General features: G+C 46.7%; 1 protein-coding gene across 5 annotated transcripts in view; it reads left to right on the top strand.

The window, feature by feature from the left end:
* ILDR2 (immunoglobulin-like domain containing receptor 2) overlaps window positions 1-27,228 on the top strand; it is a 35,026-nt gene extending 7,798 nt beyond the window's left edge. For 2 of the 5 annotated variants that reach the window (XM_014947240.1, XM_014947238.1), the window contains exons 3-10: window positions 912-1,031; window positions 10,448-10,504; window positions 14,969-15,115; window positions 15,871-16,047; window positions 21,212-21,328; window positions 23,057-23,267; window positions 24,176-24,863; window positions 25,697-27,228. In XM_014947240.1, the coding sequence (XP_014802726.1) occupies window positions 912-1,031; window positions 10,448-10,504; window positions 14,969-15,115; window positions 15,871-16,047; window positions 21,212-21,328; window positions 23,057-23,267; window positions 24,176-24,863; window positions 25,697-25,732 (1,553 nt within the window). In that variant the 3' untranslated portion in view covers window positions 25,733-27,228. The remainder of the gene's footprint in view (window positions 1-911; window positions 1,032-10,447; window positions 10,505-14,968; window positions 15,116-15,870; window positions 16,048-21,211; window positions 21,329-23,056; window positions 23,268-24,175; window positions 24,864-25,696) is intronic. The other 3 variants (XM_014947239.1, XM_014947242.1, XM_014947241.1) reach the window with 3 other exon arrangements.
* Window positions 27,229-27,472: the final 244 nt, after the last annotated feature.

Here is a 27,472-nt window from a genome sequence, read left to right as displayed (position 1 = left end):
GGCACTTTATCCAACTCCATGTAGATCTCCTACCCTGATACAGTATTCTTTTCCCTTTGATGAAGTGGAAGGGTTTTATTCCTGGTTTCTGCATATTACTCTGTGTATAGATTTTCCTTAACCAAGGGGGTGCCAGCAAGAGAGAGATGAATTCAGTCTCTGTGGGCTAGGTTTTTCTTCCTTGCCAACTCCACTGATTTTTGTCCCAGTTCTGAAGTACCAAAATTATCCTGCACCTCATGTTTGCTCAGCTCTGGACTTCACCAGCTTACTGTGTCGTGAACCTAAATGCACACAGTCTTGGGCACTGTGAAAAGAGGAGATTTCCATGGGAGGAAGTCAAATTGGGTGGAAATAGGGGGTGTCAGGTCCTTAAACATTTGGTCTGGAAAGTTGTGTGAGGAACCTTGTCCCTGAAAAGTGCAAGGCTTCTTGACTCAGGAAACCACCTAGTCAGAAGTGGAGGCTCCTTGGTGTGAAGAGCCATGCGATCAGCCTCAGGAAGGGAGATTGTTTCCCTTCCTCTCCGTGTAACCTCTTTGGCAGATGACTGAAGTGCTGTAGAGGAGACACTAAGCTCTTCTTGCGTGGCACAAATACTGTGGGGACCCTAGGCCTTAGGTGATAGGAAAGGCAGAGTGACATTAGTTACCCCTTCTGCTCTCGGCACGTGCAGAGTGAGCCGTCTCTGAGGTGTTACCTGTCTTCCCACTTACAGCCACAGAGTCCTGAGCCTGTTTTGTTTGTTTTTTTTTTCCTGAATACTGCAATATTCTGGATAAGGTTAACCCCCCTTCTTAGTAAGGAAATTAGATGTGTTTGGGACACAGAGATGGACCCAGTGCTTTCAACACTTCGCTCTTCCTATAGGTCTTGGAGGGAAAGCCTGACTTTTGTTTTTTGACTTTCAGATGCAGATCTTCAGATTGGGAAGTTGATGTGGGGAGACAGTGGGCTCTATTACTGCCTTATTATCACACCGGATGATGTGGAGGGCAACAATGAAGAATCAGTGGAGCTGCTTGTGCTTGGTAAGCCCTCTTGCCAGATTGCTTTTTCAGCAGATAGCTGATGTATCTTTCCTTCTGCTCTCTTGCCCTCTGTATATATCTGTGCACCATATTACTATGGGTGTAAGATCTATGTAAAACAGTTCCTGCAGTACCTTCACCGTTGCCTTGCACCTTGTGCAGTCATTCACACCTAGGCAAAGTGGGTGGCAAATGCTATGAAACCAGAATAGTAATGTTTACACCCACACTGCTCACACGTTACACAGGCATAAATGACTACAGAAGGTGCAGGGCTGTGGAAAGTCAGAACTCTTGTTTTTAAGGCATAAAACAATAAACTTGCAGCAAAGTGAACACTTGAGACGGAGCCTTTTAAAAATAGACACCCATAAGACATCATATCTTATGCTTTTTGCAGTCTTTTAACATTCCCTTCATCCCACTCCTCTGACCTGTGAGGATGTCAAGAAGCACTGTGTTTTTCTGCTTGAGTGTGTCAGTTTGAGAGGTTTTTCTGTTTTGCCTAATTATACTTGTCCAGTTAAAGGTGCAGTTTTACAGTCACCCTAATCAGGTCTAAGCTGATGCTGCCACTAAAAGGGCCTGTCCTCGCTGTGGTATCCGTGCTTGGCTCTGTTTCTGTTAAGCTCCTGTGAGCAGTGTGGTGAGCAGGATCTGTTTCTTTCCTGTTTGGAGGGTTAGCTTTCAGTGATAGTTTCCACAATCCAGCTCACTGTAAAAATCAAAAAAGCTCCTATCCCAACTCAGGGAGAAAAACGGAGTGAAATGGGCCTTTCAGGGACATTTGTTGACACTGCCTTGAGCCCAGCTGTAGTACTTCACTCCTAGAAGGTGACCCCATGGCTAAGGTCAGAGTTTAATTGGCATTTATATTTGGAGCTGTAATTGTCATCACAAAATAAACCAGGTTGAACGGGTGAATGACTATCACAGGACCGTCACCTCCCCTCACTTCTTCAGATATCTGTCAAGCAATGGCCTATTGGAGAATGGGTCCCTCCAGAAAACAGTGTCATCTCTGTCTAAATCCAGAGCATGACTGTGTATCATATTCTAGTTAATAACAGGCCGAAGACTGACCTGCCTTGGTTCAGGTGGAGTTTTCTCTGCCAGATGGCAGCTGTAGCTGTTAAGTAGCCTCTCCAGAGGAGCTGTCTGTGGCTGCATGGTGATGGGCTGCTGAATTTTGTCCCTTCTTCACCTTCCTGTCCAGGATTTGGTGTCTTCATCTTCTGTGTGTCTACAACTGTGCTCAGACACCAGTGATAAAACAGTGCCATGGTAACAGGAAGAATCTGTTTTTCAGTGTATACAGAAGACTATGGGGGGGGGAGGAACAAAGAAACCCCATGCTCTGAAGCTGGCTTGATGATGTCCCTGGCCCCAGTTCGTTGTGGTTGTGCTGGGAGGAAACATGTAGCTTAGGCTGTGTTACTTTGACCGCGTCTGCTTTTCTGTTCACTACAGCCTGTGGGTCAGACCTTGCACTCTCTGTACCACTCTGCTAAGTTTGGCAGCAGCATGAAAGCATACTTGTCGTGGGCATACTTTGTTCTGCCTCATGCTGTTTGGCGCAGCTTGTGTGTATTTCTTTTCCTGGGTAGTGTGTACGGAGGCAACATTCCAGTTTTCGGAGTGATTCCAGGTTACCTACCCATTTTCCTTCCTTCCTTCCTTCCTTCCTTCCTTCCTTCTTTCCTTTCTTCCCACCTTATTGTTTTCCTTCTGCTTTTGCTGTTATTTCTTCTTCCCTTTCCTTTTCCTCTCCCCATTGGTGGCTAAAGGAGGAAGCAGGCAGTGGTGAAAATGCCATTTCTTAATATTCTGGCATTTCCTGGGATACTTTTTATTCCATCCTGTTGCTTTGAGGGAGACAGTGAGTACAGATGTAGACCAGAGTCTAGGGGACATATGGTAAAAGGTTTTTGTTTGTTGCTTGCTGCTCTTTGGGTGGAACCAGATTAGAACGGTTGGAGCAGTGGAGGGATAGTGTCTGCGAGTGACACTGTGATTCCCACAGCACATTGCTGTTTGCTCCCTGCTGACAGTGGTCTTTCAAATATAATTTACATTGCTTATTTTGGGGTTGCTGTATGATTTAAGCATAAATTAGAATTTTGAATAGAGCAGAGGTTCTACCCATTCATGTTATCACTGGGGGGAGACAGAAAAATGAGAACGCAAAAGGAAATAGGAAAATATCCCCCCTAGGGGTTTCATATTAATGCCAAGATGAAAGGTGTCTTTGGGTTAGAGAAGCCTACTGCTGGATGGAGCAGTTTAATACCATGTAGAAACCTTAAAAGGTCTGAGAGGCAAAAATGGTAGATGTCTAATAGCATCAATAAATTAATGGAAACTTGCTTAGCTACAAGTGGAGTGCTTTTTATACAGTGAATTGCACCATTAAAAATTGGTCAAAAGCTGCTTAATCACAACTTGGAGCAAAATCCGGAACCTGACCAAATTACAATATTCCTTTTTTCTTAGGGAAGCAATCACAGAGACTTCCAGTGAAGTCTTAAGTAGCCAGTCAGCCTGGGTCATGATGGGATTGCATGTTGAGTGTTGTCACCTGGATGTGTCATGTAGACACACAAAGGGGCTGGACAAATCTAGGTAGCTTCAGAGAATCCCATCCTGTCTTCATTTCAGGCCTATTTCAGAGAAGCATATAAGCATTTATTTATATCCATTGGTGCTCAGGAAAGCTGGTTGGATTTATAAAGCACACCTGAGGTTAAGCATGTGCGTATGTGTTTTGCTGAAAAGACCATTCAGTAGGTTTTGCTTCGTCAGGGACTTTAACCCTCTCTAACAGAATCAGTGTAGGCAAGGGCAGGGGGACGGTGCCTCAGAAACAGGAGATTGGCTGGTAGTGAACCTCCTGTAGAGCAGGGAAAGAATTTAAATTAAAAAGTACTATTACACTTTTATTAAATATTTGTATTTTGATGGCATTTGGAATCTCCAAAGGGGGTCTAGCATGCTGGAAACTGTATGAAGTCTGCTTCTGCTGTGGCAGGAGTAGAGTAGTACAGAGCTTAGCATTTCCACAACAGGAGTCGAGAGATGCTGTCTGCACTCATGTGTTTTAATAGAAATGTAGAACACTTTGCTGATGTTACAGCTGGGCTAGTGAATCCATTTGCAACTTTATACGTTTTTATTTTTTAGAACTAATGTGATTGAATCAAAAAGGCTGAATCCTAAATTTAAGAAAGTCTACATTTCTACCTGAGTTGCTAGCAGCTGTGTGTCCTGCTTCTTGAAATACAGTCCTATTAATCGAATTTTTATTCATAGCCCCTATGCATTGCTTTTTATCTGAGAATGTCAGTGGGCTTCAGTAAAGTCATTCCATTGCAGCTTCTGTTGAAGGGAACTGCAAGTGTACCAGTGCAGTGGGTGCAGGGTGCCTGGAGTAACCTTTGAATCACAAGTACAGGGCAGTGTCAACAGATACCCCATCCTAGCTTCAAGTGACCCAGCTCACATCAGCAGCAGTCTAGGCTTAATTGAGTGGGATTGCATATAACCCTTTCTCTGAGAGCCAAAATTTACTAATAAGGTGCAGGGTCCTGTGAGAGCAGCTGTACTGCTCCCTTCCCAAGCTGTAGAGCAATGGCAATGGCTGTAGGCATAGCTAGGCGCACAGCTGGCTACCCTGAAATGCATAGGTCTGTGCACGCTTGGCAGTGTTTGCACCACAAGACTTTGCATAGCTTAGACATGCTTCACGAAATAGTGGCTTCATTCCCAAGGACATGTCAAGCTCCTGGAAGAGGCAGGGAAGTGATCCACTAATCCCAGTTGTTGGTTTGATGCTTTGGTTAGTGATCCGTGTGCTTCGCTAGACAGCTACTGCCTGCTGTTTTCCATCCAATTTGTTGGCTAATACTACATAAATTATATAGTAGTGAAATATTATTTTATAATTAATCTTTTAGAAGCTTCAGCCTCTACTGTTGTTATGCTTTAAATGACAACAATTAGCACTTGTTTTTGTTAATTAGGATTTTGATAATTTCTGAAGTCAGCCAGCACTTAACTTAGGTAAACTGACATCTTTGGTAGTTTGTATTACCAGCCAGTATTGATACAGGCTAGACCCGAAATTTATCAAGTCTAACACCCATAGGCTGAAAAGAATCACAGAATCATGGGATGGTTAGAGTTGGCAGGGACCTTAGAGATCATCGAGTTCCAACCCCCCTGCCATGGGCAGGGACACCTCCACTAGAGCAGGTTGCTCAACGCCCCATCCAGCCTGGCCTTAAACACTTCCAGGGATGGGGCATGTAGGTACATATACACAGAGCATATTGCACAGTAATTAATGTACTAATAGAGACGTGCGTTGGCTTTCAGAGAGGATAAATCTCTCCCGGGACGTGTGTGTATGGCGTGCAATGCTAATAAGACAGTTCTTACTCAGCAAAGTGACTCAATAGCTGATATAAATATAGCCAGGTTTGGAGTCTCTTGTGTGCCAGGAGAGACTGTATTATAAAAATTGATGTGGCTTTGGAGACAGAAAAGTTCTTGGCAAAATTTTTCCTTACAAGATGATGGTTTTAGGATTTCACTCTGTTTCGCTGAAAAGCTGCCAGTAGCACTTGGTCACAGCAGTTGGCAGAGACGTCAGTGCTATCGGCCATGTGTTGGGGATGAGAGGGCCAGATCTCAGCCAGGGAGGTGTCTGTGAGCAACTTCACGGCGAGGGCTCTCCAACCTTGAGCTGCACCTTGGTGAACCAAGGCACGTAGTGCCAGCAGGCGAAGGAAGTGATCGGTGTGGAAGGCCTCCACTTAAAAATCCAGGAAAGGCATTAATGCCAGGAAGGCCACTGGTGTCTTCCCACCCCCAAAGTGCTCCTTCTGTCCTCACTAGTGGCTGCTGCCCTGCCCCGGACCACTGTGGCTGTCCCTTTGTAATCTGGGTCCAGTCCCCCTCATCATAGCCCAGCCTACTCTTAGTTATTTATTTCACACCGTTTAGAAGTGCTACTTGTTGCCAAGGTTTTTTACCCCTCTTTTCCTCCTTGTTTGCCAGCGACAGCCACACGCTGCTCACAAAGGAGACTGGCGTGATTAAAAGACCTCTGTTACTAAGGTAGCCATGGCAACAGCCTCCTTGGAGGTCTTTGTTGCCTGCTAAAACTTTGATCTCCAAGAAGGGCTGCTGCTGTTTCTCCCTCCAATTGAAGAGCAGGATGGGAAGAAAGGATAAAGTTTACTCTGAGCAGAGGGAGCACAGAGGAACTCATTGCAGTGCCATGCTGTCCCAATAAATCTCACAGCAGCTTCCTTGGAAAAGTATCAGATTTACAAGGGCCACACTTCCTCTCCTGTCCTTTCCAGCCTCCCCTCAGGGCAGCATCCTGTGCCAGGGGCCTCTGGCCATGCCATTGCTTGGCAAATTTTTCTGCTACTGAGAAAGAAATAGTTCCCTCTGGAGCTGCTGCCTCCTGTGGTCCCAGTGCTGCAGGTGGGGCTGCAGACGCAGCCCTCAGTAGGGAAATCAATTCAACAGTTATTCCCATATTTACCCAATATTTATCACATTTATGCAATTGCCAGTATCTACGCAATTGCCTTGTTCCTGACTGCACCTGCGCCTACTTTATTCATGTCATCATTTCTTTTCAACTGCACCACTTACCCTAATTATTTTTGTGTCTCTTCTCTGCAGACTCTCTGCTAATTGTCTGCTTGACTCCACATTCTCCCCAGTCTCCTGCTATTTGCTCTCTTGCTCTGTCACCCGCCTGCCTCCTGTGTTTTATCTCCTGTCCTCACTTGCCTCCTCTGTATCTCTGCACCTCCTGGAGCTGCTCTGTGCAGGTTTTCCTCTCCTGTTCCTCCTCCTGCCCTCTCCTGCTGTGCTTTGCCGGTGCAGACTGGGGGCTCAGGGACTCCCTTGGATGTTGGGGCTTCCAGGGCCTGGTGTGTGTGTGGTGCTCGGTGAGAGGCTGCTGCAGGCGGGTAAAGCCCTGCAGCAGCGCGGTGGGAAACAGAGACAGGAGCATGGCCCAGATCCATGCCGGAATGAGGACGACCTCCTAGCTCCAGCAGAGCTCCCCCGGGGACAGTCCTGGTAAACGGGGGCATCATCTATTCCCTCTTTTCCCCCAGGGGCGTCTTCTGGGGCTCCGTGGTGAGAGCTTGCACAGAGGACACGTAGCCCTTGCCGGGGAGCGGAGCTGCGGCTGGGCAGCCATGCTTGGCTGTGCCTTGTGGTGCCGGCAGCCCTCTTGCTCAGGCAGGTGGGGCTGTGTGGCCAGATGGTCTCTTGGCGGGATGTTTCACTAAATTGTTTTCCCCCCACCGATTGCTTTGTAGTTCCAGCCCTCCACCTTAAAGCATTGCTTAAAAAAACCCACCCCAAAACCAGGAGAGAAGTGAGGTGAGCTTAACGCCTGCAGAAGGAGAACTGAGACCCAGGAGTTTGCCGGCCACGATCACCATGGCCGTCTCCTGGCTGGCGTTTCTGCTGTTGGTCCAAAGGGGGCCTTGCTCGCTGAGACCCTGCCCCGTGTCCCACAGCTTCGGGCACCACAGAACCCATCATGGTGCTGGCCTGGGCTCCCCTTTGCCAACTACCATCTGGTTTTGGAGGTGCCCCGGGCTTGCACAGGGCAGGCAAGCGGAGATCAGTGGTGGGCCTTGTTACCCCCAGAGCCGCCCTGTCCCTGTACCCACAGGCAGGCAGGCAGACGGGGTGATTTTCCTCCACTTGTTGCTTTTTTTTGCTCCACTTGTTGCTGGCGGCAGCGGCAGAAGGAAAAGTCAGCTTCAATGAGGGGCAGTGGCAGGGAGCCTCCCGTTGCCATGGCAACGGCGGGGCAGCCATGGCAGCTTGGCTTCACCCGCCGAGGGGAAAGCGCAGGGTGTGGGGAAGGGTTATCGGGGAATTAATTCATCCCAGGCTGGGGAGAGCTGGGGTGCATGTAAAGCTGCTGGGGGCACAGCAGACCAGAGGCGGGCTTTGTGCTTTCTGGCTGTCAGCTGGGCTGGTCAGGGCAGCAGAGCTCAGGCTGAGCTGTGGTGGGGTTTGCTGCTGCCTTGGGTCCTCCTGGGTGTTGTTCACACCCTCCCCCCTGGGGCCCCCAGGCCTGTGCGAGCCCCACTGGTGAGGCAGAGGGAGCAAATTCCCCAAGCAGATACTCAGCAGAGCTGAGGGAGGCTGCACAAGCAGGGGAATACTTGATGCTTGTAAGTAGCACAGAGGAACTACTTTGATTGCCTTTGTAATGAGTTACCGAGTTCTCAGGTGCTGTTGTTTCTGAGGGATGCTTCTTCCCTCTTGAACACATGGTTCCTCCTGGGATCAGGAGGCAGCATAAGACCCAGCACCAGCAGGGATCCAGTCTCTTTGGGTAGGTTCAAAATAAAGCAAGTGCCTATTTGGCCTCGTGAGATGGAGCTTCTGTTCTTTATAGGTGTCACTCTCTTACCCCTGGTACCACACATCCCAGCCCTAAGTTAGCTATTTATCTCCAGCTACTTGTCCATTGGCGTCTGCTCTCAGACTAGGGCTGCATGTGAGCTTGTGTGGAAATAATATTACATGGCAGGCAAGCTGCATGCCCGTGTCTACCCGTATGTTCTGCACGCGTGCAGTTCGCATGTACATTGTTCACATACACACACAGACACAGAGGCCTATGCAAGAATTGCATATTTTTTTGTGCGTGCTTGGAAAATAAGGAATATATTTAATATGCATGTAGAACATAATGTAAATCTAGCATACTGTGACACAAGGCATACATTTGTTGCATGTGTTTGGAGCTCACTTGTGGCACCCAAGACTAAAACCACGCACACATGTTGTATGTGTGCCTATATCTTTTGAGCAGAAATCATACATGAGCACTTTCTCATAACAAGGTAGTTGTGAGCAGTTTGGGCACTTGATCCTTCCGGAAAATGGACTGCAAAGAATGTCATGAAACTCTCCGTATGTGTGGATAAAAATGTTGCAATAGACCGATGGCAAGTGTCCTCCTTCAAAGTAGGAAATGAGGAACAGTTATCTGAAGGATCACTATTGTATCTTTTGCTAAGGCTTCAGGAACACCTCATCATGACGGTATTATTGTGAGTACGAGGCGGCTTTGAGGAGTTGCAACTGGTTGCAAGGCACTGCCTGCATTCAGAATGTGTTTGTTATGCCTCTACTAGGCATCCTTCTGATTTTTGGTCTCTACAGAACCTCTGCCAAAGCACTGAGAAAAAACAGACAGTGGGAATTTGATTGTAACACGCTTGAAGGACAGACTAGTGGCCAAGGAACTTGGGATCCAGTTCATCGTTGTGTCTGAGTGCTGCTTAGTGCAGGACCTGAAGGGCATGTGGGGAGGTTAAAGGTAGCTTTCTACCACTTTTGCACTGGCTTGCCCATAGCTGCTTCTGTTATGTTATATCCACAATGTATATCTCTCTTCAGAGTGCAGGTCTCCTATCTTATGCATGTTGTTAAAAATCCTGGCATGATTCTGGTGCTATACAGAAGAGTATGCAGCACAGCTGCACGTAGTGCTGTCTGCTGATGCACAGGTGTGTGTAAATTACAGTTGAACACCTTGCAGGATGTTTGCTATGTGTTAGAAACATCCCAGGCATTCAGTGCCAAAACAAACAGGCACAAAGCTGCCTTTGGGCTTGGATTTTGTTTGTATTCAGTTATAAATTAGAAGTTGATTTATTACTTTTTCTTCTTTTCTTTTCCTTTTTCAAAGTGATTGCACAGATTTCTACATGAATCCTTCCCTGGTTGATTTGCTTCGCTTGAGAATTGGCCTTATATCACACAATTTCAATAAGTTGCTTGTGCATCTTGAAATAAGTAGCACATAGTCACAGTCACACTTCAAGACTCCTTTCCTGGAGCTGGCTCTGAGATTGCAGAGCCCCACGTGGAGAGCACCACCCACAGGTGTTGGATGCATGTGGCTGACTTGTCAAGGGCCTTGGGTTAAAGATTTTTCACATTCATCCAAACTATATCAGTACTTTATTTTAAAGTAAACCAAATCCTGTTTGAGGACTGTCCTGCATTTCCAGGAGCTTTTTGCATGTGTGGAGTATAACTCCAGAAAGATGTTACCGTGTAACCATGCTAAGGGGACCTCCCTCTTGTTATTTTGTGCCTAGATTGGAGAAGCTCTGTTCCAGATTCTTTTCCTCCCCAGCTCTGCTGATAAAATGCAAGGACACAGAAATGGCAGAAGTTCAGAGGCAGACACCAGGCATGGAGCAGGATGACGGCTATGGTTGATAGGAATTCACTTAAGAGAGTGCAAGTGGGCTGATGAGGAAGGGTACTGGAGGCAAAGGCAGGGGCTGGGGAGTGTGTTTTTCTTGCAGTAACCTTTCTCCTTATTCTCCTCCTTCTGTCTTTTCTAGGCAGGACAGGGCTGCTTGCTGATCTCTTGCCCAGTTTTGCTGTGGAGATTATGCCAGGTATTCAGTCATTTCACCCTTCAATCACCCAGTCCTCTGTCATCTTGTCTGTTTATCCTTCTACAGCATCTTTATGTGGTGTACGTTTCACTCATCTGTGTGTTTTATCTGGGAATAAAAAGGGAAAAGCCTGTTGCTTATTGGGAAAGCGTGTTGGGTTGAGATCTAAGAGAGCTGATGCTGGGACTTGGGGGAGGAATGGCCGTGCTGGGAGCCAGCATTCAGAGATGGTTGATGTCATGCCAGGATCAGTGTGAGAGCAGAAACGCCAGCACTGTTCAGGGGAGGTTTTATATCAAGATCTCTGCTCTCCCCCTGCTACCACAAAGGTAACACCACTCCAGCCTGCGAGATCTCGGCAGCCTTGTGTGCCCGTATGGCTTTGTACGTCATCTGCTCTTGTGCAGTAGTAGCTTATGCTCCCCAGACCCTGTCCTGCGGGCACCGTTATGGCCATCACCACAGATGGGAGCACAGGAGGTGCTAGAAATAGAGCACTGGTAAGCAACCCATCAGTGGCACAGCCTCTCTTGTGCTGCATGGCCAGGGCATTATCTAGGTAACACCAGGTGGTTGGACCAGACATGAAAGCTCTCTGCCCATGATAAATCCCTTGCTAGCCAAACTGATGAGAGCCACCAGTTCTGGCACTCCTCGCAGAGGGAGCAGAGACTGTGCAACAGATTGTCCTTGAAAGGGAAAAGCTGTGAGAACATTTAGACCTTGAGTCATCTGATCATCCCCTGACAGTGCCCAAGGGGTGTTTCTTTCACACGTTTGTGCAAAAATGCAACTCCACATAAATGTGTGAAGCTATTTTCAAATCTGTCCCAGAGATGGAAACAGAGAGAAGGCAGACGCTCCCCCGCCTCCAGTATGACCCAAAGCTCTCTGGAAGTTCAGCATGGCAGGAGGGATTGGTCTTTTCAGCACAGGCAGAAGTTGATTCTCTGTTGCCTAACACTTTTTTTCCCCCTGTTATTTTATGGAATGGGCATAAAGTTCCTGTGTGTTGGCCGGGTAGCTTTCTGGTGCCCTCACTGCATGGGTATAAGCAACAAGAAAGTGTGACAGCAGCAAACCACATTTCAGCTGTTAGCATTGCCCCTTACCTGAATAAACAAAAGTGGATGCTGCTGCAAGCACAAACCAGTGGTTTCCAGACAGCGAGGATGCATTCAGCTTAGTAGTAATTTGGATCTCTGGGAGGTCTGTGGCAGAAGATAACAGTTGTACTGAAGGAAGGATTAGGGAATTCCAGGTAAAACTGGTTGAACCCCAGTTTTGTGCATAAAGGAGGAGCCAGCAGGAGCTTTTGCTGTTTTCTTAACCTCATCAGAGAAGCAAATGGTGTAACTTCCTGTGAAGTGAAATCCTTCCTGACTCAGAGGTCCCTGTGACTGGGACGCTGATTTCAAACATCCACTCCTGGTGCCGAGTGAGTATCTTGCAATCTGCATTGAACATGCTAACCTGACCTCCTCTTTTACTCCTAGAACGTTTTCAGAAAGACCACAGATACGCTTACAATGGACTTGCTGTTTCGTTTTTTTTTTCCTTCTGCCAGGCTTTTGTCCTTTATGGAGTGGTTTTGAACTGTTTGCTAATAGCTCTGGACATCTGACATCTGAGCTTCACTGCATAGCTGTGGCTGGCACTTCTGTCATGCGATACTGTTAAACCTCCTTCTCCGTATCAGTGATGGTCCTAGAGAACAAGATGAGAACACGACAAAAGAAAAAGCCACTGAGCTGCTGCCTTGCTCGGATTAGCATAGATTAGGAAGTACAGCCCTGGAAAGGATGGTCTGGCTCACTATCTTGCTTGCTATCCTGAGCGCCATGTAATTTCATCCTTTCCACAAGCTTAGCAAGCTTAAGAGTAGTCTGGGTTTGGCCTTTCTCTCTCCCATTGGATTGCTTTCTTTGATGTTCTTTTTCTAGCTTCAACCAACATTACTCATACCCTGTTTATGTCCGTTTATGCAAGACCTTTAACTATAATACCTGTTTTTCCTCCTAGCGTTCAGCCTTCTAGCATATTTACTGGCAGCAGCTGTGTCTGCTCTCAGCCTTCTTTTTAACAGAGTAACACAGTGAGCTTCAGCTCTTCTGGTGCAAGGCAGGCTATCAAGTCCCTTCATCCGTTTAAATCCCTGCTTGGCATCAGCTCCAGCCTGAATTCATCTTTTCTTGTACAAAGATGACCAAAGCTGTATTACAGCAGTAACTTCAGATGAAGATACATGGAGCCTTGTATGATGGCCCTAATACTTCCTTAACACTACTGGAAATTCCTCCTCTACTGGGCATAGGATTACATTTGCCATTTTTGTGGCACTTATTGCGTAAGTGGTTACAGTTGTCTTATGATAGAATAGTATACTTTCTTTTTTTTCCAGTTGTTTTCAACTAATTAAGTTCTGTTCAGAGCAGAAGTTGTTCTTAATCTTTGAACATGTGACCTTGGAAGTATTGCTGCATACCTTGAAATTCAATATTTTGCTGCATTTCATGTATCTTATTGTAGGCTCAAGGACAACTAGCCCTTTCTGTAACATATCCCAGTCTTCATCGTTAGTGACAGTGCTTCCCTACCTCTTACCCTCAAGGTACATTAACACATTCTTATTTTCTGTTTCAAGGTCATTCATGAAAATATTAACTAAGATGGCTCTTAGAACTGGCACTTGAGGAACTGTATCAGTAATCTCCTCTCATTCTTCTCCATTCATGAATGTTTCCCTCCAGCCATTTCCTTACTCATTAGCTGAATTTTTCCCAGCATATAGTAACTTCACCAAAAAAAAATATTCCACAAGGACCAAAGTTAGCTGCAAATTTAAATGAAATTCATCTGTTTCAGCCAAAAAAGAAATAAAATATTCCAAAAATATAAAACATTTCACTTGACACTTCTGATATGAAATGTTTTGATTTGTAAATGCCAGATCTTTCACTGACATTTTTTAAGGGAAATTGTAAGTTCTAGATTAAGAATGGCATTAAAAAAAGGGAATTGTTTGTAAAAGATTTAAGGAAAACTCCAACAAAGCAAAGAATTTTTCCTTTTTTCAAACAGAATGCTGTGGATGATTCAAAAACTTCTTATATTTGCATGTTAGTAAGAAACAGAAAAAACTTCTGTTTTGATTATTCCAAGCTGAAGATTTTTCCTTGGCTTTTCAGCTTAGCAACATAGGTGAGAGGTGCACTATTTTTCCAGTGTGATTCTGTGCTCACATTGCAATCCTTGTGTCGATACTTCTACATCTTAAATAATAATGTACCAGGAGACCCCTCAGTAAACGCTGGATTCTCTTCAGAAACAGTGGTCTGCTGCTTTTTTTTTTTTTTTCCTCTGGGGTGGGGGTAAACCCTACCCCACTGTGAAGCTGCCCTACCACTTCTTTCTTTCCTTTCTTCCCGTCTTTCCAAGGTGGTTGAATAACCACCTGGGTGCACCTGGAGTCTTTCTCCACGGATTTTCCCCTCACCAGCAAATCTGACTTCTAGACAGGTTGGCGCATCTCTCTGCTGTAAAACCAGCTCTAGGCTTCCTATACATTCAAAGTCTTGACATTTCTTGGTCCAGATGTCTTTACTGACCATTCCTTTAATCCAGGGAATTGCCATGTGGCAGTCACCGCAGCCCTAGCACAGACTGGACACCTGTTCCACCACAGCAGCTGCTGCTGCTGCAGATTTCCCAGCAGCAAAGTTTGAGAAAACTTTTCTTGCTCTCCTTCCCGTTCAAACTCCATCCCTTTTGTTGTGAACCAGCTCTTCTGTGCTGTCCCTTGTGGGGTGTTGTTCAGCCTTTCCCGTCCGGGCCCTGGCAGACATCATTTGAGGCTTCAGCGGGAGGGGAAAAAAAAAAGTGGTTGTTAGGTTTCCTGGCTGGCTGCAGCATCTGAATGGGATGTTCGTTCGGCACATTCAAAAGAATAATTGCATGCGTAGGCCTAGTTGCGAAGGGGCAGGCCTGGCTCATTTTCTGGGCTATTTATAGCATGCTTTTCACCATCATTTGTCCCATTAAAACTAGAATGTGGGTAGGGAACAAACACACAAGCAGGCCATGAACATGGCCAAGAAGAATGGGTCTTTGATGAGATCCAAATGCTAATGGAGCACGTCCTGCGGCGTTCGTATAGGTCTGCCATGGCGTGAAGGGTTTCTGTGCTGGGGAACCAGAGCTGCTGCCTCCATGCTTCTTGCCTCTCAGCCAGCCAGAGACGTCGCAGGAAGGGACCACGTTTCTGTAGCTCCATTTCTCACTGTCACATGCCATTTCTGCTTCAACACAGAGGAGGATGTAGTCCTAGACCAGCAGGGAGTCCACTTCTGTTAGTCACTCACCTGTTTTGCCCCTGTGCTCTCCCCTGGGACGATGTTGGTGACGTTCCCTTCCACAGCGATGTGCAATCTTGTAACTATCTCCCTTTCTCCCTTTGTTTTCCAGAGTGGGTCTTCGTGGGCCTGGTGATCCTGGGGGCATTCCTGTTCTTCCTCCTGGTGGGGATCTGTTGGTGCCAGTGCTGCCCACACAGCTGCTGCTGTTACGTCCGCTGCCCTTGCTGTCCCGAGTCCTGCTGCTGTCCCCGGGCATGTAAGTGACCCTCTCCAAACCTGGTGCAAAACTTGTCCTGCACTGCTTCTGCTCCCTGGGAGAACAGGAGGAGAATCTGCTAATATTCCTTGCTTTGCCCTGAGCACTTTGCTTGACTGAAGAACTAGTTCTTGGGGGGGTGAAGTATCCGACCTATTGCTCAATGGTTGAGCGCTCCAAGTTAATTGCAAATGTAATTCCCCGAGCCCTCCCTGCCTTGGCAGCTGTGCCTGCTTCTCCAAAGTGTCATGCTCCCCTTCCAAAGCTCTTGTTGTGTCAGTGAAGGTTGCGGGTCAGAGCTCAGAGCATCCTGGGAGGCTTCTTCCCGGCAATGCAAAGCAGCTGCCCTCTACAACAGTGCAAAATCCTTGCAACCCAGCAAGGTTCCTGGTCAGACTCAGGCAGATCTGTCAAGTTTCATGAGCCCCATCCCTGCTGCTTGAGTCAGCAGTTGTTTTTAAAGCCGAACTGCCACTAAATCATGGGGGGGGGTAATGCCGTCTGTAACACCCTGAATGTCTTTCAGTTGCTGGGTATTTTGCAGTGCTCGGCTGACCTGCCATGTGCATTTTTTAAACTCTTCTCAGTGACTTTTGAGGCTTAGAGAAATTCGGATTGGTCCTTGTCGCTTCATTTGTCCAGTTGTCTCCTGATGGGTTGTCACCAGTGTTGGTGATGTGCAGATTTCGGCCACATGCCATGTGGGTCTGTGGGGGGCTGGTGTGATGCTGACCGCTGTTCTTTTTCCTTTGTAGTGTATATAGCAGGCAAGGCGGCAAAAGCTGGGTACCCTCCTGCAGTCTCCTCCATGCCAGGTCCATACTACATCCCCAGTGTTCCTGTAGCTGGTGTCCCATCTCCTGCTGTGCTGATGGATAAGTCGCACCCTCCTCCCTTAGCCCCAAGTGACTCTAGTGGAGGAAGCCAAAATGGTAAGTTGCAGTGCCAGACACAGCATTCGGTCGTCTTACTGGGAGCAGGGCTGGGAAAGGAGGATGGGTTGTCACTGATAGAGTGGTATGAACAGAAAAAAACAAAGAAATTGCGTTTTAATCCTGGCTCTGACAATGACATTTGCATCCCTTGGGCCACATGGTCCAACTTTTCCAGTGCTGTCAGCACAGTGTCTGTGTGGATGCCTAATTAGGTCAGGAGGGAATGGGAGGCCAAGTTCATGCCCAGGACCCGTCTCATTACTGCTGCAAACCTTTATTTGCAGAGAAGGATGAAGATGATTTCAGGGCAGCAGAAGCAGTGGCCATTTTCCCCTGATGCCTTGCGAGCTGCTCTTTCTTGGTAACTGTTCTTCCTGCCCTCTGCAGGACACTGCTTGCCCTCTGGATGCAGTTTTTGCTGCAGCATGTTTTACTGTCGCCATTTTGGGCATGGGGACATGCTGCCTCAGTGCTTCTGGCCAAGAGCATTTGGGGCTGGACCCCTTCCCCTGGACCTTACAGAAGTCAGTAGGTCAGGTTTTTTTGTTCAGCCTTTGCATTTGTGAAATCTGAGTGATAAAAGGCTTCTAACTAGAAAGGAGTTGTGGATCAATGTCATACATAGAATATCAGTATGGTGACTCTATCTTGGTGAGGATCACTTCTCCCGCTGCAAAGGAGGCTGCCATCAAGGAAAAAGGGGGTAGCTGTTTAGCCACATGCAAGCAGTTCAGGATCAGAATGGGTGTCTGAATTCAAACATGCTGCAGCAGAAGTGACTCTCACCAATGTAGAGTCACCGTACTGACACAGTAAGTTTGCCATTGATCCAGCCGCATGTTCTGATTTCACACTAATTGTCAATTGTTAAATTTGCTCTTGACAATGTGTTGATAAGGCACTTCCGCAAAGACAAGATCAAGTAGCATAATCAAATAATTAGCTTTTGGAACAACCCTACGCATCCTTCTGCTGGCCCAGTCAGTATATTAACCTTTCTGAAATTACAAGAAGTATTTTCCTGCAACAATCATACCTTTTTTTTCCCCCGCTGAAATCAAAACGGAGCTCTGGAATGGAGCATGTTGACATAGGAAATAAATCAATCACTGATCCAAAACAGAACGTATCCAATTCAAAAACCTTTGTCAGAAAATGATGAATGACAGCCCAGTGCTTAATCTTTTTCTCCTGTGAAAAATGTCACTGCATGTAGAGCACGGTATTGACCGTGGGAACTCCAGGGATTTTTTTAAGAGTCAGATCACAGCCCAGTCTCGTTTCTGTTGTATGTTACTAGCAGAGCACAAACACAGAATGATAAAAACTGTGGATGCATTTGGTAACTAAATGGAATGGCTCTTAGCATCCCATGTTCATTGCACAGAAAGATGCATTTATTATATAATTCAAATTAGCTGGCTGGACTTAAACCCTCAACTCAGGATTTGACAGGAAATACTATGTATTGCAGATAAAACCATTATTATGTATTTTTAACTGTTGTGGCAAGACAACAGAGGTTTTTAAGATTATTTTTTTTTAATTAATTTTTGTTTGCAATGACATGAACAAACCCTTAGACTGGATGATGCACCTGCTGTTCAAGGTGTTCCTTGAACTGTGGAACTAAGACAGGGTGATACCTTACAGCCTGTTCCTTTTCTCTTAAGGTCCTCCGCAATGCCAGAATATCCCCTAATTACAGGCTGTAGAAGAGAAAACATTACGTGGCTGTTCCAGGCTACTGATTTGCTGGTTGGCCAGACAGCAAGCTAAACAAAACAGGTAGTGGTTGAGTTTATAATAAAGGCCTTTTCTCAGAAGGAGCACTAATTATGGTCTCTGTGACCTCCATGCAGCCATTGTAGGTCTGATCTGAAACTTGGTGTCTTTGAGATTTCAACCTTTCTGTCAAGTTTTTTAAAAAAAAAAAAAAAAATGGATCTGAAGTACTGGGTGACAGAGACTGGAGGATTCTGTAATCCTGGCTGCCAGGCTAAAATGGACAGCCTTTGCCCTAGATAGTTACTGTGCTTATGAATGCCCCCTGTGAGGTGATCTAGTGAGCAAACTCAGGCATGAGGATATTTAAGTAATTTGTCTAGGGTTACATAAAAGTCATGTGACAGAGCTCCAGTGAAGCCTAGGACCTCCATCCTAAACTTAGGGCTGAACAGGGAAAAAAAAAAAAATTTCAGCTCTCTTATTTAGAAGAGCGTTGGCAACACATAAGATAGGATGTGTGCTCTGTCTATTTTAAATGCAGTGGTTACCTGGAGACACTTGCATAGAATTCCTTAAACCATGCACACCCGGAAGCTTTTGATCCGAGAGCTGGACTCCAGGCCTTTAATGTGGAAAGTGTATAAGGATGAGACGTCATTTACTTCCTAACTACACTTGTCTGAAAAAAATAGTACTGCTGCCCTTTCTGGGGAGGAAAACAGCTTACAGTTTTGGCTGACCTGGTTCCACCCACAGAAGAATAAAAAAAGGTGTCCACAGGTAAACACAAATAAAACATTAGAAATTTATGAACTGGTCAGGAGAAGAAAATATGGTCTAACAGGAAAGAGTGTTTCATTCCCTTTGACTTCCGTGAATGGTTCCAGACAAGTGGTTTAACATCTCTGCAACTTCAGTGCCTTATAATTTAGATGGGCCTAAAAATATTCAGACCTTATTAAAGGGTTATGGCAATTTACAGATGAAGAAGGGTGTGAGGAGGAAGCAATAACGTATTTGGTTCTCACACGAAGAAATAATAAAGAGATTTAATAAGTTGAACATTCAATATCATTGTGAGAAGTATTTAATAATAAACGTAGAGACAAAAAATGCTTTATCTATAATGGAAAATACTTTTTATGAGCTCTTCATGCTCATCTTTGCAGATTTAATTCCAAAGTTAATTTCTGGATGCTTACAGAATTAACCAAGAAAGTCATTTTCCTTTTGATACACAGCTGCAATAGTAAGTCAAGCATGAAGCTAGCATGAAGCCTAGCTAATTCTCCATCAGTTCCAGGAGCTATAGATGTTGTCCAAATAGATATTTGGCACAGCTTCAGTGTGAGTAGTGGCTCTGGGGACACAGAGTCTGGAAGCTGCCCGTTCAGGTTCCCCAAAGGTTATTAGCAGGTCAGAGTTATTTCCAGCTGATGATTGTTTGCTGGCCTGTGTATAAATGAGGTGGCAGCTTAGCTGAGCTCCTACTAGAGAGGCCTCTTTCTTGGCAAGGTACCTGACAGAGGTCAGCTATGATGGTGAGGTGAAGCGGAGAACTTGCCTTGCTGTTGCTTGCACAGTGCAGCAAAAGTCATCGCTTCTGAGACCGGTCAGTCCAGACCCCCTATAAATAGCAGCAGCTTCAATTCAAGAGACGTGATGGTCTTTAATGTTGGAAGGCAGAGGCAGGGTTCCTTGTGTTTTGTAAATCATTCTGTGCATTTGCAGTCATTGAACACACATTCACAGGGATAATAAAACACAGCAAAACTCCAGACTGCTGTCAGCTGAGCTATCTGGAGATGCATTTAAAGCAGGACCCTGATAGACTCATACTATGTTTTAACATCTAATACCTTTCCCAAGTATAGATACAGAAGGTAATACTTCAACATGTAGTTACTTCCGTTGCATGCGCACAGTCAAAACCCACAGTAAAGCACTTTCCTCCTGAAGCAATTTGGGGGGTTATTACAGGAATCATTCTACCCATTTCTATGGCACAGCCGTTTCTGAGGCAGAGGATGGTTATTTAATAGTGCACAGACACAGGCACAGCAGTTTAGGACAGAAGGTGCCTAAGAATACCTCTGCCAAGTCCTTCTTCAGCCCACACAGTGCATACTATGCAACGTACTACCAAACCCATATGTTAATAGCTTGATATATTGGGGTGTGGGATAAAACAGAACAGGTTGGCTCAAAAACCACCGTCCAAGTATTGAAATGGGGCCACAAGAGGAGTGCTCATGCAGCACTGCAGTATTCACACAAGGGAACATATTAAGCCCATGCAAGGCAGACAGGTTCCATTTTGTAGTGCTAAGTGAGTTGTCTGCATGATAATTCTCTAATGAGGCTGAATTTTAGGGTTGTAGTCCTGTTTTGTACTTACTCTCTTTCTCTCCATCTTGAAATAGCTCCAGGCTGAGACCTTTCTCAAATTATCTGCTACAAAAGCCTTATTTTCTTCAAAGTCCTGATAGGTGGAGTTCTGTGCTTGCTGACTGTAGACCTGCCTTGAGGTAGTCAGGCTGTTCATAGGGTTAGCAGGTAAAGTGTATGGGGACCCAGCCTGCCAGAGTTAGAGCTGCTGTGGCTCCAGATGTGTCGGGGCTTCTTTTCTACACACAGGAATGTGGAAGAGCTAAAAAAGCTGTCCAGACTTCCCCTGCAAATGGAGTAATCCCAGGAGTCAAGCACATAACATGTGTGTGAGAGCTTCCTTTTCTGTAAAATACATCCAGCACATAAAGAGTGCCAGAACGGGCAGTTTCACAGTTACCCAGTGCCCTGATTGGCCCCATCTTTGGATTCAGCATAAATCTCAAAGCAGCGTGATACGCTTTGTGGGACTTTCTGTGTTTCCTTCTGTATTCTCTGGAGCTTCTCCTACCACATGCTCTTCAACCTGTGTGAGCAGAATTCACAGGGATGGGAGGGTGGAGTGGTCCTGCAGAGTGACAGCTCCCAAATGCTCAGCCACCTGCTTCCCTTGCAGGCTGGAAGCTTATGGCCCCTGCTGCATAGAGGAAGCCTGCTCTTCTGGGACAGCTTCTCCCATACTATGACGAATCCTTTCTGAAGTGCTGAGGAAGGGGAAACGAGTGCTACTTTTCTCTCTGCCATCCTCTGTGGGAGGTGGAATCACTCTGTGGCAATGACACCACTTGATGCGTTTGGTTGTACAGATTGGGCATTTCCAAGCCATTTTTGCTGTTATTGCAAACTTTATAAATGATGCAGCTGCTCACAACTTCACATCCCACGTTATAGACAAATTTCTTCTGAAGCAAGGACTGACTCACTCTGTTTTGGAAGACACAGCCTACCTGCCTGCAGACTTGAGCTCAACTATAGAAGCAATATTGTTAGAAAGTCTCCTTGGACTTAAATGCATTTTCCTCTAACGCTTTTCTTTCCTCCCTAGCAGTGCGCAAGGGGTACAGGATCCAGGCTGACAAGGAGAGGGACTCCATGAAGGTGCTGTACTATGTCGAGAAAGAACTGGCGCAGTTTGACCCAGCTAGGAGGATGCGAGAACGATGTGAGGAGCAAGCATGGTTTGATTTTTTTTTTCCCCACTGTCCTTAAAAAAAGATAATGCAAATTCATAGTTAAAAGTTCACTAGCTTTGTCCTAGAACCAGCCTCTAGGTTATTGTGTCCAGGATATAGTACTTAGGGCAGATGAAGTCTAGATTTTAGGCATCTACAGGTATGTTCTGATTTTAAAGATCTGCTGCTTACCTAATCATCCTTAATTAGAGCAAACAATGTGTGGGAGACTCAAACGTGCATGAAAATTGTCCTCTTATATAGTTTTGGATCATTAACATCTGAAAACCCAAGTCTGTACTCATGCCTTTTACAGCCTGTGGTGTGATGATAGCTGGGATATTGTCCTCACAACTTCTATATGTCTTACAGTATGGTGCCTGCAAATTGCCAGCATGGCAAAATAGGAGAGGGATGATTTTATTGAAAGTGTGTTCTGTCAGCTGTAGTGGCTACAGTGTGGTTTGAAGGATGCAGAAAGTTTGGAGGGATTACAGGAAAGATTCAAGAAACCAGGGGGTTGTCAGGTTTTGTCTCACTGGACAACATAAGATCAGAGGTGGTGCACGCATCAGTACTGACAGCTTGGCTGCCACACAACTGTAGGCGAAGGGGAAGAGAATAGAGACAGGATGCAAACTCAGAATTGAGCTTATGTGTGGAACTTCTCACTGTCTTCCAGTAGCCTCTTGCAAGCTTTATTTCCCAAAATAAAGGCTGAGGCTGCACTTAAAGGGTGTCAGAATACAAAGCCAAGTGAGGATCTTAAAATTAGGAGGCAGAGGTGCAGTGGTGGGACTGAGTGTGTGCATGAAGAGGGCTTGCAGTGCTGCTCTTTGTCCTCCATCTGTTCTGTGTGGAGGACAGGCAGCAGACTCGGGGTTCAGTTCCTCTGGGCAGTGTCTGAATCAGGCAGAGCTAACCCACATTAGGCACTGGTAGAGGCTCATTTGAAACAAATGCACGAGATCCTGCAAATCAATGAAGGTAAAGGCTTTAGGGAATGACACCACATCAAAGCTCTGTACGGATTAGGCATAACTAACAAATTATATGTACTTCTAAAACAGTCATTGCCGAGCACACTGTCTTCTCCACCCACAAGATTTACTATAAAAAGACCTCCCCAGATTGGTATGTCAGGCCTCCAGATGTCAATGTGCTTGACGGGGTAGAGACTGACAGTGATTCAGACAGTCTCTTACTTTTTTCTTAATCTTTTTTTGAGGGGGTTGGTTTTGTTTTAGCTGGGCAAGTCAGGCCAAATTCATAGCCAGCCTGTCTCACACCAGGAAAGGGGGAGGTGGCACAACTGCTGTGATGGGGTTCCACCAAGTGCAGTGCCCACCTTGTGAGGGCGGAGAGCTCACGTACTACTGAAGCAGGGCTGAAGGGGGATTTCTGCATGAAGGCTGAACTCAGTTTTCTGGGACACAAGCATATGATGCCATTTGTGATACCCTTAGAATATCCCACCTGTAGGTTTAAGAGCACCAGTATGTCCAAACTGAGCCTCAGGAGTCTTGGGCAAGAATGGTGAAGGGTTTGGAGAAGGGACTTGGATTCCACTTGGATTTTTTTTCTAACAGAAGGCAGCTCAGCTTCTTTCTGAAGAAGCTGAAGCTGGGCCCACCACAGCCTTCCTGTCCTCTCCTGCCCTCTCACACGTGCTATCAGATGATGCCTGTCTCATTTCTTTTCTGCAACCTCCCCTGCAGATAACAACACCATCTCTGAACTCAGCTCCTTGCATGAGGATGACTTGAACTTCCGTCAGCCCTACCGCCAGGCGCGAAGGAAACCTCTGCCTCCTGCGGGGGACCTGGATGGCGATGCTGAGTACTGGGCAGGAGTGATGGGTGGGGGCAGCACGTCAAGATCACAGGCTGTCTCTGATTACAGAGATGAGCGGGACAGTTTCCGGCACAGGTGAGGAGTGCTGTGTTGGGAGGCAGCTATATCTGGCAAAGCAGTAAAAAAAAAAAAGGAGAAGGAACCGATGGACTGGTAGCTCTTCTCCATTTCCTGCTGTTCTGGTTCTGCTTAGCAGGACAGAGAGGTTAGAGAGAAACAGGAAATCTGGAGATGTCATTAGATGAGGTTAGAATGAATCTGATTCCCATAACCCTGCTGAAGCCTACCCAGGTGGGAAAAGCCAGGTGGGATGTAAAAGTGAGGTCAATAGGAAACCAAGCCAGACTTCCCCAAGTGCTCTCTTGAGATTTGTACCTGATCCCTCCAGCGCTTCCCAGTGCTGGTGCGCTTTATTAGGAGTCACACCCTGGGGCTTTGTTGCAGGAAGATCTGTACTCTGAATGGCTGGCACTCTGGTGCCTGTAAGGGAGATACCACATCCCTCCCACACATACCAGCAGCTCAGTCTCCCAAAAGCAATGGCAGGGATTTCCTTCCCTCAGTACTAGGCTATTGTGCCAGTTCAGTCTCTTTAAACCTGCTCCCAAATTGCCCTGCTGTGAGCTTGTGTAGCCAGGTTCTTGGTTGTTCCCAGCAGGACATACACCTACAAGTTTTGGAGCCAAGGAGAAGCAAATCCAGCCCCGCACACTGGAGGACGAGGGAGGTGTACTCTGAGGTTAATCTTGGGTAATACTAGACACGTAGAGTCCGAGTTATCCATGCTAAGCTGCCTTTACAGTCAGCAGAGAGAAGTAGGGATTTCGAGGATGTAATGCATCTCTTCCCATAGAAGATGGTGAAAACAGATCAGATGATTGATGCCCCAGGAGTGCCTGTTTCCCTCCATTGTCTGTGACGGCAGCTGAGGGAATGAGCACAGCTGAATCCTGCCCTCTAACGCTACCTCTTCCCTCCTCCAGCCAGCAGAGATCCAAGTCCGAGATGTTGTCCCGTAAGAGTTTCTCTGTGGGAGTGCCGGCCGTCTCTATGGACGAGCTGGCAGCCTTTGCGGAGTCCTACAGCCAGCGGACCCGGCGGGCAGACAGCCAGGAAACTCGGCGTTTCGAGCGGTCGGAGTCGCACGGCGGCCGCCTCGGAGGGCTGCCCCACCAGGATAGCTCCATGGAGGAGTACTACACCAAGCGTAGCAGAGGGAACCGAGAACCGCTGACGGACTCAGATCGGGGCTGGTCATACAGCCCGCCCCGGAGACGGGCCCACGAGGAAAAGCACCTGCCCAGGCTGGTGAGCCGGACGCCTGGAGGGAGCCAGAAATACGATCACTCCTACCTCAGCAGCGTCTTGGAGAGGAAATCCCGCAGCTACGATGAGAATGGTGACCACAGTGAAACCCCCTCAAAGCTGAGCTCGCAGCCCAGCCAGAGAGGAGGGGGAACATACTATGCCTGGTCACCACCCTCTACCTACAAAGCCGAGAAGTCGCAGCAGCAGCCGCAGCAGCCGCCGCCGCCTCAGCAGGAGGAAGGGGAGGACACCCTGCCCCCATACAGCGAGAGGGAGCTGAGCCGAGGCCCTTCGTACCGGGCCAGGGAGCAGGCCTACCTCAACGCCTCTGACAAGAAGAGGAAAAAGGACCCCAAGAAAACAGTGAGGCCATGTCTGGTGTTCCTGATCCAAATAGGCTGGGTGGGGAGCCACCAGGAAGGGGTTACTAACCGGAGCTTAGGGGTAGGGGGGCTCTCCAGGAGTGTAGAGCCTGGAGTCTGAGCCTGGGGAACCCCAGATAAGGGGAGTCAGTGTGGAGGAGGGCAATCACTGTGTGTAGGAGGCTGGAAGGGGAAATAGCTTCACAGGACTCCATCATGGAGGGGAGAGACAGATGTGCCTGTGACAGGGGAGATAAGGGATGTTTCTGGCACCTGTGGCCTGCTAATCCAAGGAAATGGGAGTTCATCTAGGGCTTAGAAGCATCGTGGTAGGGAAGGGAACTTAACCAGGGCTTACAGAAATTACAGGGAATTGCATTGACCTCGATCCTTGTTAAAGAAGGGTTGAGAGATTCTGTTCTGGACTGGGACAGGGCTAGTAGCAAGGCATGGTGTAAAAGACCCTCAGATCTTCTTGAGAGGGGCGAGATGACAGACTCCGGTGGGTGCATGCCCATGGGCATTTGTAGGGCCCATGCATGCCAAAGGCATTCCTCACACAGGATACCAGCAAGTGCAGAACATCCTGCCACAGTCTAGTGAAGACTGATGAGTGTATGGTTGTTGGGGAAGGAGAGCCGGCTGATGCCTGTTCCATGAGGGAGACCGTGTCACTAGAGCAGCTTGGCTGTTAGGCCTGAGCTGAAATGGTACACGTGAGACAGGAAAGGGGTGTGAACGGACAAGGCTGTTGCTGTTCGGTTGCGTCTCTGTCTCTTTGTCCATTCCATGGGTGCTTTCCTGTTGACATTTGTCTTCTCTCTTTCCTCTCAGAATGATTTCCCAACGAGGATGTCCCTTGTGGTTTGAAGTTGTTGTGGACATGTCATGTTGATGGGCTGGATACTGTGAGGGGACTGGTGGAAAAGATGCAGAGCAACAAGCAAGACACCTCTGTGAACCTTCACAGCTCCCAGCCATGGACTCTTTGTTTCAATTGTTTGTTTCATCGGGGGAGCAGAGGCTTTTGTAAGAGACAGACTCCCATGAGCAGCACTCCATCTCAGAGGCTTTGGGAGTCTGCCAGGAAAATGAGGCCAGGGCTCTCTTTGGCACCCTGCTTTCCAGTGCCTTCCATTCTGCGCTGGAAGGCAGCCACGTCCCTACTGTCCCCACAGCCCAGAACTATAAGTGAGGTGCCTTTGTGCCTCGTGCCCTGTCTGATGTGCAGAGAAAGGCCCATGTTGCGTACCTTTGCGCTCTCTGTCTCCTCAGTTCTCTGTTTGGATTAAATATTGTCTCCTTAGAGCCTTTTCTGGATCATCCCTGTGCTGGGAGGAGGCCTGGTTCTTACAGTTGCAGACTGCCTCCAGCTGATCAGGCCCTAAATCCTGAAAGAAAATCTACATCCTTTCAGACACTATAGAAAAGGACTGACGAGGTGTTACTTTCGCAAGGGCTGAGTAGAGAGAGAGACACAGTTATGGGCTGGTTTGTTCAATATATTTAGTTTTGTTCAATGTGTGATGAGAGTTGCAGGTGAGATTGATGTATTGTTTTGAAAGTGGATCAAAGTAGCTTTTATTGTGATGAGAGCATGATGTATTTTTCCCCCATCCCCAACTGTGATTTGTTTTGATACAGTTGCATTTTCTTGCAGCTGAGCTGTGACCTTGTAGAGCTTCAAGCTAGAATATCTACTCCACCATATCATAAGCAGCGCTCTAGCCTTGCTGGCGCTCTGCTTCCAGCACCACCAGACATCTCTGCCTAGCAAGCGGCCTTTCTGTTTTAAAGATGCAAAAAAGGGGAAAGTGTGAGAGGGCAGCTGCAGAATCTTCACTCTGTGCTACTGGTAACATACCTTTGTTACGTCATTGTTTCCAGACGTGAAGAGAGCAGTCACAGCAATGGAAAAAGGGTTAACACTGTGGATGAACACAAGCTTCGGAAGTCATGTTTTTTACTTACAGCCATTTCATTCACTTCAATTGTGACATGGTTTTAGTGGGCTGTTGTCTCAGGAACAACTGAATTTAGAAGTGAGTACTTCACACTGTCTGGAAGCCTGACGTTTTGGTTTTCAAAGGGCATAATGCAGTCATTTCTTTAATTTTTAGCTCCTAAAATAATAATGTGAAGGAAGATGATGGGAAGATTTGATCTCTATTATGCCTAGAAACAACTTAGTGCTCTACTGTGTTATGCCCTACTATTGTCAGCTTCTGAAATGCCATTGCTGTTGTTACTCTGGAAATTTGGGGAGCTGTCTGCCCTCAGGTGCTCACTCTGGCAATACTGTTTTGAAAATGAGATTTATTAGCATCACTGCAGTTCTCCATAAAAATGACAGATTCATTTCTGTATTATTGCTTTGCCATATTAGTTCATTGGGAATGGTCAGAGGAGAGGAAGGATGACATTTGATGATAGCACAGTTTTCATGCTAGATTTGATGACAGCACAGTTTTCATGCTAGAAGGTCGACTGATGAAAGGATGGCTTTCTTCTTCTCCCATGCTCCTCTAGCGATGAATGTAGGTTTGGAAATTCCAGTCCTGGGTCTTCTTGACCAGAGAAGGATTAGTCTGCAGGGGCATACAGTCATGA

This window comes from Calidris pugnax, unplaced genomic scaffold, assembly GCF_001431845.1.
Source record: "Calidris pugnax isolate Ruff unplaced genomic scaffold, ASM143184v1 scaffold95, whole genome shotgun sequence".
NCBI classification, from domain to species: domain Eukaryota; kingdom Metazoa; phylum Chordata; class Aves; order Charadriiformes; family Scolopacidae; genus Calidris; species Calidris pugnax.
Note: the sequence above shows the minus strand (reverse complement) of the source record. Positions and strands in the feature narration are given on the sequence as shown.